This window comes from Drosophila gunungcola, unplaced genomic scaffold (genome assembly GCF_025200985.1).
Source record: "Drosophila gunungcola strain Sukarami unplaced genomic scaffold, Dgunungcola_SK_2 000084F, whole genome shotgun sequence".
NCBI classification, from domain to species: domain Eukaryota; kingdom Metazoa; phylum Arthropoda; class Insecta; order Diptera; family Drosophilidae; genus Drosophila; species Drosophila gunungcola.
This window is the reverse complement of record NW_026453246.1, coordinates 371,164-381,545: the sequence shown is the minus strand read 5'-3', so window position 1 is coordinate 381,545 and position 10,382 is coordinate 371,164. Positions and strand designations below refer to the sequence as shown.

General features: G+C 41.8%; 1 protein-coding gene across 4 annotated transcripts in view; it reads right to left on the bottom strand.

The window, feature by feature from the left end:
• Nucleotides 1-30: 30 nt before the first annotated feature.
• LOC128264879 (uncharacterized) overlaps nt 31-10,382 on the bottom strand; it is a 22,046-nt gene continuing 11,694 nt past the window's right edge. For 2 of the 4 annotated variants that reach the window (XM_053000582.1, XM_053000581.1), the window contains exons 2-5: nt 3,037-3,433; nt 2,805-2,938; nt 1,325-2,243; nt 32-841 (exon numbers count right to left, since the gene is read on the bottom strand). In XM_053000582.1, coding sequence (XP_052856542.1) covers nt 434-841; nt 1,325-2,243; nt 2,805-2,938; nt 3,037-3,408 — 1,833 coding nt within the window. In that variant the 5' untranslated portion in view covers nt 3,409-3,433 and the 3' untranslated portion in view covers nt 32-433. Of the gene's footprint in view, nt 842-1,324; nt 2,244-2,804; nt 2,939-3,036; nt 3,434-7,176; nt 7,318-10,382 lie in introns of those variants that run through there. The other 2 variants (XM_053000583.1, XM_053000584.1) reach the window with 2 other exon arrangements.

Below are 10,382 nucleotides of genomic sequence, written 5' to 3'. Positions count from 1 at the left end.
TGGTATCAAATAAATGGTGACTGATCCTGATTATGTGGCCGATGCAATCTGGGCAATCTGAGCCATCGGCTGCGACGGCGCCTATCGATCTGGCCGATAAGATGCCATCGCTGAATGGGGGCCACCACAATTCATTATAATCAAGTCCCCCCTCAACTATTCATTCCGCCAAGTGGCCAGCCACTTGAGTTGCTGCTCCGTTGGGTAACTGCAAGTATCCACCAACGACTATCAACAATGGGGCTGGGAAAGGGGGTTTTTTTTTTGGATGAGGAGGGAGGAAGGAGGAGTTCCCCTGGCCCACAACAAGTGCAGTGTCTGCTGAGCCAGCTCTCTTGACCTTTGCAAGTAGCCGACAATCGATAAATTGCCGATGTTGCTGCTGCTGATGCTGCTGCGATTTTGATGTTGCTAGATGTTGCTGTTGCTATTGCTATTGCTGGTTGCTCACCTTGTGCTCGCTCTCATGGAACCCGTTCCTGAACATTCGCTGGTGAGCCCGCTTGAATTCATCCATCAGTGCCGTGTGCTGATCTCCACCAGCGCCGTTGGATGCACCTGCACCTGCTCCTCCGCCTCCACCTCCTCCGCCCGAATTGCTGATGCGTTCGCTGCCCTGCAATGTTGCAGCCACGCCAGCAACATTCGCCCGCTGGCGATGCGACACTTGGCCGCCGGCGTTGCGGTGGCCTCCACTTCCATTTCCATTTCCATTTCCCACTCCGTTTCCATTGTGCCCCGCCAGCTGACGATCCACGTTTCCATTTCCATTTCCATCTCGATCTCTATCTCGATCGCGATTGTTGCGCTGCTGCTGTTGTTGTTGCTGCTGCTGCTGCTTCTGCAATGATTCCAATTAGTTGGTGGTGGAGCAATCTGCTGTGGTGCACTTAACAAAAAAAGGTGCTATTTAAAAACTACATATCACTTTTAAAAAATTAAGCAAAACTTCTGGAACACATATAAATTTTTTTTGTTGAAAATACTTAAGAGTGGGATTTGTTTTAAGGGCCATATTTAAATATTTTGTTATTACATTACTTTTTTTCTTTTTATTTAACTTGAAAACTTTATAGATCATTATTTCTAAAATTTAAGAAATACTATAATAATTCTTTTGGGTGATTTTGTAATGTATTTTTGGATATTAGATATAGAAATATTAAAATCTGATGCTACAAACGACTTGGTTTTTAAAATTTAAAATAAAATATTTTGTTATATAAGTAACTGCTACTTGTTGTTTGAACTCAAACAATTTGTAAATTCCATTTTGAAAAACATGGATAAATAAAAGACAAATACGAAAAGTGAACAAACCCACCTCCTTGCGCTTCTTGAGCTCCTCGGTAATGGCACTGGAGAGACTGCTGCCCACGGAGCCACCGGCACTGACTCCTTCACCGATGGCCGGTGGCGGCGGAGCAGGTACGGCGGTGGCGCCCGCTCCCGCTCCTGATCCTGATCCTCCGGCTAGGCCCACTCCTGAAGTCGAAGTGTTTACTGGTCTCAGGTGGCTGCGCTTCATGGTGGTTGAATGGCGAGAGGGATTCGTGTGCTGGCTGCGACCGGAAGTGCCGCTGGCCGAGGAACCGGAAACGGAACCGCCGCCGGAACTGGCTATGTAGGTGTTGTTTATCGAGGTCCCGTTCTCGGTTAGCTTGATAATGGTCTTGTTCATCTGCTTGTGCACCTCGACGCCCGGCGACCAGTTGGTACCAGCCGTTCCAGATCCTGAGTTTGAGCCACCGCCGGACTCCTCCCTCACCGCCGTCAATCGCTTGGACTTGGCATCCGCCCAGCAGGGACTCTGATCGCCGGTCACCGAACTGGCCGAGCTGTTGTAGCCACTGGATTCGCCCGGGAACAGGTCACAGCCCGCCGCCGTGCGCACCACCATGTCCAGTTTGCTGCTGCTCTTCATCACGGCCACCGCCTCGCTGAAGAGCACGTCGGAGAAGTCGATGCTGTTGACGCTGAGGATCTGGTCGCCCGGCCGCAGGCCCGCCTCCCGCGCCACACTGCGCTCCTTGGTGAACTGCACGAAGATGCCCGGCTTCCACTCGGGCCCCTTGCAGATGCCCAGGCCCAGCTTCGTCCTGGGCGCCACATGGAGCACCACGCTGATGTCCCTGCTGGCCGATGTCCCCACTCGCCGTTCGCCCTTGAAGGAACTCTCCGACGGAGTGCCGCTCACGCTGGGCAACTTCACCACGCTCCAGGACAAACGCTCCTCCGCTTGGCTGCAATATTGAATATTGATATTGAACTCAAATGGCATCTTTATATTTAAATTAAATATTATTTGATAATTTAATCATGAAATTTAATGCGCATTGTATTTAATAATAATAATATCTAAATATTTGAGTTACTAACATACTATAAATATGATTTAAGGCATTATATAAATATTTACAAATATTTACCTATTTAAAATGTTTAAAATCCACAATTGATGAAAAGCAAAGCGATAAATATTTGAATTGAGATTAAAAACCCTAGATTTACTATTTTTAATCCAAATTAAATATACTTTAATTGCATAATTTAATATCAAAAAATTTGAATTGATTCGACATTTATTTGATTAAAAGTGGGTTCTTTTTGTGCAAAAATCATTATATTTAAGTTTAATAGGGTTTAATTTAAAAATACAGTTTTAGATATGAAAATGTACTCCGAAAATAGTCCAATTAAATATTTAACGAAATTTAATATTTACAAATTTAAAAGAAAAAAATATTTAAATTGGTTATGAAAGGCTTGGATTTACTATATTTTAGTAAGTATGATAAACTTACTCCCGCACAGGCAGCATTCCCACTCCTCGCACTTTGAGGGTGACCCGATCCTGGCCAGCCACCAGTTGGATGAACTCCTTGTGCACGGCATCGTCCAAGCGAAAGCCGTTGATCCGCAATATCTGGTCGCCAATCTGCGGGGGGAAGGGAAAGTGATGTGTCAGTCCGGCGTCCATCAGGTGGGGCTACGTGATTGGGTTACCCAGTGGCTATGACCCAGTGACCCACTTACCCGCAGACCCTTCAGCTGCGCCTCGCCGCCGTGCTCCACGTGGGACACAAAGAAGCCGGTGCCGTGCTCCCTGCCCCCGCGCACCGCGAACCCGTACGTGCTGCCCCGCTCCGGACCGCCTACCAGCAGGCGCCTCTGGTGCGGCCTCACCAGGCGGAGCACCCGCAGCCGGCAGCTGGACGGGATGGCGCACCACGAGGAGGCCGCCGTCGTCGTCAGGGTCATCACATCGCTGGACGCCGAGCTGGTCGACGATCCCTGCATGCTGCTGCTGCAGTCCGTCGACGCCGAATTGGCTATCGATGCAGCTGCGGATGCGGAGGCGGATGCGGATGTGGATATCGAGGCCGAGGTGGCTGTCATCGTCATCATTTTACTGCCGACTTTTTACAGGTAGCTGGAAAAGGGAATAACGTAGGTGAAGGATTAAAATAATAAAAAAACAAACCCTTTTTATGATTTTAGAACATTTGGTAATTTTGTATTTTGGCTCAGCACTTAAGATATATATAAAGTTTTAATTTGAATTTAATTTTGATGCACTAATTCTGCTAAATTGAGCATAAACATATTATCGAAAAAAGTCAAAGTCGAAGTCTCTGTAGATAAGTATTATATATTATAGATTTTTTAAATCAATAAATATAAGTACAAGCAACTAAACATTCTGGTTCGAGCTGTAAAAGATTGTCTGTAAGTATTTTAAATAGGGATATCCTGTGCGAATTTCTTTTAAAGCATTGGTTTTAATATAGTGAAGTTCTTATGCCAATTTACAACCTTTAAAGGCCTGAAATATTTCCAAAAAATGGCAACGTATTTATTAACCGAGTAAAAGCCAACAAACTATGTCGATCGATATTTCCGATGAGTAGGAAAACGCACTTGAAGCGTTGCCAAAAAGCGAATTAAGTGGACTCTGTGCGAAAGTTGAAGAAAGTGGGGAGTGTCTGCCGTCTGCCCATCCTCCCCGAGCCCCTTCTTAAAATTGAAGTCCAAGTGGCGACGTGAACAGCCTGGCAAGTAGTGAACGCAGACGAAGAGCCAGAATGCAAGGCGATTCGAGACGAGACGTATGTATTATATATGTATATTGTGTATAAATAAAGTGAGCAAAACTTGAACTTGCAATCGAAAATTTCCCGAATTGGGTCACACGCATCGACAGAGGCGGTGCTGCTGGTGGTTTGAGTACACTGAATAAAATATCTTATAATTCCCCCGATCCGTTAAGTGATCAAGTTGAAGTAACCAAAATATATTTATTTTTATTTCAACCAATGTTCATAGTAAACGCAATTATTAATATACATTATCATCGTATCTTAAATTATCTTCAAAAGGTCTTAACCCCAATTTATAGGTATATTTACCAATTATATAAAAGTATCAAAACAAAACCAATTTTAAAGAATTCAAAGAGATTTAAGTTTGACTCCCTGAAATATTATTTGTTCGAAAATTAGCACTATCTTAAAAGAGTGTTAGAATAGAAGATCTAGAATATCCATAACAATTTAAATTTAAAAGAAAAACTAATATTCAAAAGGATTTGAAATGATCTAAATGTGAAGGAGTGTTTTACCTATGATTTTAATTGCTTAAAAGGGCATTTAACTTCTAATTTTTGTTCAGTGCTGATGGCGCTTTTCTCAGTGGCGGTGCCTGCTTTCACGCACCACTGCCAGTTGCTGAGTTTGTAAGTTGGTAAGTTTGTAGGTGTGTAAGTCGGTAAGCTAGAGATCTGCGGCGATTTACATTCACCGCCGCCGCCGTCGCATAATTTCACTTTTTCACGTAATTCTACGCTTCACTTGCAGTGCGGCCCCAAAAAAACAAAAACAAAAACAGTAAAAAAAAAAACGCAAAAGAAACTGATGGAAAGAAAATTTATAGAAATTTATTATTGAAATTATGCAGCCCCGCTGGGCCCTGCATAATGCACTTTGATTCGGAGCGATTTGTTACTATGTTATTTTACCATTTGCCGGCTGCAACAGCGCTAGCACCAGCACTAGCACCAGCCCAGACGCCATATAAATCATTTAGTTCGCCAAAGTTCAACTCACTAACCGACGACCCGGGGACTATTTTTGGGGGGCGAAAGGTGGTCTGGGCCGAAATTGCCTCAGCTACCCACTTAAACTCGCTGCGAACTGCGAGCCACTGACGCAAGCGGCAATTACTCGGATCAAAACATTTATAATTGCCCGCCGACTAATGGTGAAATATGAATCGGAATTTTGAATTGCGATCTCTGAATGGGAAAGATATAAATCATTCGATAATCGGGAGTTGGCGGCTTGTGGGAAAGACGATTATCGATGGACCAATTATGGCCGGGGAAAAGTGTGTCGAATGGAAAGATAATTGTAAGTGTAAAATATAGAATTGGGTTATGTGAGCAGACTATTAATTTAATTGGAATACTTAATAAATCGCACCGGTTAGTCACATAATAAAAGTTTAACTTGTTGCCTGCCAATTAAATCGATCGATTGGCGGAATTATCTAAATTGTGTCATCGAAAACAAAGGATTCCGTCGTTTGCCAACAGTTAAAGAATAAATTAATATGCAATTGATCAATCAAGAACCAAATTTACAATCTTAACTAATCAAGCTGAGTCAATGCAAGTAAATGATTCTGCAACTTTAAATTTTGTATTAAGTAATACTTGTTATTATCAAAGGCAACAAATTAATAAAACTGCATATTATTCAATCAATTAATGAAACTGGGCTGCTTTGCTTAAAAACCAATTGTGTCATCGAAGTAAAATGATTTTTAATTGCTTATTAATAATTTTAAATAAGCGAGCGTTAATTAAAAATCCAATGGGGTCATTGAAAATGGATTGTAACTTAAAAAGCAATTTGTTATGAAATGGATTATGAAAATAAAACATAGCAGATTGGTTAGGAAAGTAGTTGAAAATGAAATTACATTTTTGTGCCGGACATATAGACTGACATTGAATTCGATTAACAACCATTGATAAAAAAAATAACTTGTGCTGCATTCATCCCACATCCGCTTGCAATTTGGCATCGCAGCAATGTCGCCGATTAACGACAATTATTGGTGGTTAAGTTCAGACCCAGACCCAAGTAACTCGGCTTTTATCGCGATAATGGAGGAGTTTTCCGACCTCAAAGACAAAGATCTCGTTTATCGATGTCGATGAAAAGCGGCAACATGCAACCAGCAACCAGCAAGCTGCAAGCTTCAACTTGCAACTGGCAGACGGAAGACGGCAACCTGCAACACCACTCCCTTTTCCTTTTCAACAGTTAATAACAATAGAAAGAGAGTAGTAATAATAATGATAATCTGTTTCTGTGGCCGGCTCAAATTATTTGGCAGTTACAATTAAGTTTCGACAAACAACTGCAGCAGCAACCAGAAAGCGCCAGCCAAAACAAAACAAAATAAAAGCAAAAGCAAAAGGCCAACGTCTTTGACGGCCTTTCACCTGCTTAAAAAAAAAGTAAAAAATAAATTTAAAAAAAGCAACTGCCGTACCGCTGCCCCTGACCCCCCAGCCCCTGACCCCCCAGCCCCCTCTTGACCCCCCGCTGACCCCCACAATTAGTTCTAATGAGTTGTTGTTGCCGCTGTTGCTGCTGCGGCATCTACAACTTCCTGTCACGCCTCAGTTTTCCACCTTTCCCCCCGTTTTGCCCCTTTTGCTACCATCGTGTTGACACTTTCCGTTCGGTTTCCGTTTGGCAATTGCTCAGCTTTTGCTTAGACTTTAATTGAAATAGCAGACAAAAACAAAAACAAAAACAAGTAAAACAAAACCAGTACAAAAGAAGTGAGAAAAAATAACAAGCCTTGACCATTGGCTGATTTTTATTTCCATACGTATACTTATTTCATGCCCAACAATTCCACGGAATTGTGGAAAGAAATTTCGTCGGTTTTTGCTAAAAACAACAAGTAAAAATCTGTGTTTTTTTATGGCTCTGTTTCGGTTGCGTCTTCTTAGGCAGCCAAAATGTAGTAATTATTTGTGGACATGACTTTCTCTGCATATGATAATTTTCAGTTGTTCACCGCTTGTCCAGCATCCAGTTGATCTTTCTTTTTTTTATGCTTTTTTTTATATGGTATGCACTATATATTTTACCCTACCTTTTTTTGTACCCGCTCACGTAGCATTACGGTGGTGTTCTTCGCATTACATGTGCGTGACAAGCGCGTTAAGTGTTTTCCCATTCGGATCGAGATCGAGATTCGTTGGGCTCGCATTAACAACGGGTTCGGTTCTCTTTAAATTGATAATCACGCCTCGGCTTTTACTTCGGTTTAGGTTTTTTGTTTCAGTGTTTCAGTGTTCTTTGATTGCAGCCCGGAATTTCACTCGAAAATGTGGAGTACGAACGATTTCGATGTCGATGTCGATGCCATTAGCCCTGAGTCATGATGGCGGGGAAAGTCGTTAGGGTTCAATGGGCGATCGGGTTCTACATGTCACATGGGTCTCAACGCCTGTTGAATGATTTATAGGCCCATTCGGCACACTTCTCTCCATTAGAGGCTTTAATTGATAGCCCATTCACACTGAAGCATTTACATGTAGGATGCCAAAGATCCCAAACAATCTATCCTTTGGTTACAGTTTGGATAAGTAATTTAAACGGCAATTAAAAGTTAACTGTCACAGTTAAAAATGTACTAGTTTTTTGGATCTAAGGTAAAAGGTATAAAAAAGATAAAAATAAACAATAAAACTAAATTTGTTTAAAAATTATTAATTTTGAGGTTAATAGGTTTTTCTCAAAGTTGCAGTTTATTATGATATTTTGTATACACTCTGGCAATTAAGTCTGTAAGTTGTAGAAATATGTATTTATTGCATATGCAGTAAAATTTACTTCTCCTTAAGTTGTAGTAAATTTTGCTATTTTTTATTAAAATATTTGAAAAAAAAAAAAAAATATTGAATTTAATCGCCTCCAACGAATTTAAAAACAAAAATAATTAAAAATATTTTAGTATTTTAACATAAAATTTAAAAAATAAAATTTAAGTTCTAAAAAATAAGTATCTGGAGACACAATAACACTGCCTATAGCGTAGACAAATCCTAAATTGGTATTTACACCTGCAAATGCTATGTTTACCATATATATTATCTTAATTCAAGGGCAACTCTGGTTGGCAATCTACTCCCTTGCTGCGCTCAATGTTCACTTGGCTAATCTTTCAATCAGCGTCTTTTCTGTCATGTCGAATTCCCGGGCTGGATCGTCAAGCTGATTTACCTCGACGGCTGGCGAGGTGGCGCGTTCGTTGCCTAAGTCTTTCGATCCGACGATTGCAGCAGCAACGCAAGAGAAACACAACTTTGTTGCTGCTAGCTTTTTGTTTTTCGCCTTTTAATTATGAGTTCATTGGGCATGATTTAATTGCTCACGTGTCGCAGGCAACAAATGGAAATATTTGCACGTATGCATGCAGCATTTCTCCAGCGCGAGCGCTTTTCAAATAATTTTTCACATTTGAATAGGCAGGAGCCCAGCTGGCGAACGAAATTACAATAAATAAAAGAGAAATTTCTGTCGAATTTGTCGTCCGTTGGACACAGACACACACGTGTGCGCTTGAATGGCTTGCATGTGGCATATTGCATCTGCAATATTGCATGTCGCATGTTGCTAATGTCGCTAATGTTGCTGCTGGTGTGCTGATGCGCACCTGTGCGCCCAGCCTTTTACTTCCGCCGCTGCAATCAGGCAAACGCACGACTGACAACGTGACAAATTGTCGATAATCTAGGCATCCTCTTTCCAGGCATTTTTCTGGTGAAAACCGCGCTTGCAGCTTATCGCCAAATTTGCAAGCAATGTCAAACGTGGGTTATGCCACCGAGGAGGATGCGCCATGGCCATAATCGTGATGCAGCGTCTCAGCAGCTCCATAAATACCAAATGTTGGTGTCGTGCGCAAGGAAGCCACTGGCAACGAGCAACCAACAACCAACAACCGGCAACCAGCAAGCAGCAACTTGGGACCCAGCTGGCTGGGAATCTGCTCCTTTGTCTGGAGAAAGCGCCTTGTGCACTTTTACTCCGGCTCATTTTAATTGCAGAACATTAACAACGATGTGTGGGGGTTAAAGGAAGGTGCCTTCGGTTGTGGCTGTGCCTTTGCCTGTAGCTGTGCCTATGCCGCCGGCTTTCACCTTCAGCCAATTAAGTGCAGCTTATGCAACATCTGGGATTGCTGCAAGGATTGCTTCACACACAGCACACAAGCTGAAGGGCAGAGCCTCCAGCTTTCCCAATTAATTGGCTTTATAAGCATACAAAAATGAATAAGTTATGTTAGATGCAATATTAGCTTCTCATTAGCAAAAACAAAAAGGAATTATGAGTAACAAACAATAAGACAACAGTTTAATATAACTTATTTAACTTAATTGCACACTAAGTATTCCAAAAACTTGAACCTAAAAAATCTAGAATTTAAGTCCTCAGTCAGCTATGTTATGAGTTTGTTGATAATTACAAATTTTTCCAATTATAAAGATTGCAGTTTTTAGCTTTTAAATATAAGAATAATGTTAAGATTTCTAATAAGAAAAGCCAACAGAATTTATATATATTTTGATAAACGTTTTTAGAGAGTTGCAAAAACACAAACTAAAAAACTGTTTACGCTATAGAAAATATGGGAAATAATTTGAAAATAAATATATTTGGCCATAACTTGATGGTTTTTATGTGGCAGCTGATGCTGCTATTTAAACGCTTCGTGTGTGTGGCAATGGGACAATGCCCAAAGCAGCAACATCAGCAACATCAAACTTTAGTGAAACCGTCGACTGGCAAAACAATTTAAATTTTGCGCTTCAAATCATTCAGAGTTTGATTGCGTGCAAGATGAGCTTGGCATCGCTGCCTGCCTCTTCATTTGCCTGATTGCGTCAGCTGGAAATTGGCAGTCACAGCAGCAACAACAGCAGCAACAACAGCAGCAACAACAGCAGCAGCAACACCAGCAACATTCCCGCCCCAGCTGCACAATGGGTAAATGGCAGCATTGCTGGTGTTTACTTTTGCAGCCCACTGTTTTTCGGCGGCGGCGAAATGCAACAGCAGCAGCAACACTGTAAACGCCACAAACGAAACACAACCAGCAACATCATCAGTGGCAACCAGCAACAATCGCATCATCAAGCGTTGCCGTTGCTGCTATTGAACTTTTGCTATTTGGCCAAGATTCCCACACACCTGCTGCAGCATCTAGTTGTTGTTGCTGCAGCTGTGGCTCTTGTTGTTGCTATTGCAGCCACCCACTTGCAGCGTGTGAAAGATTGAACAACTTTTTTTGTT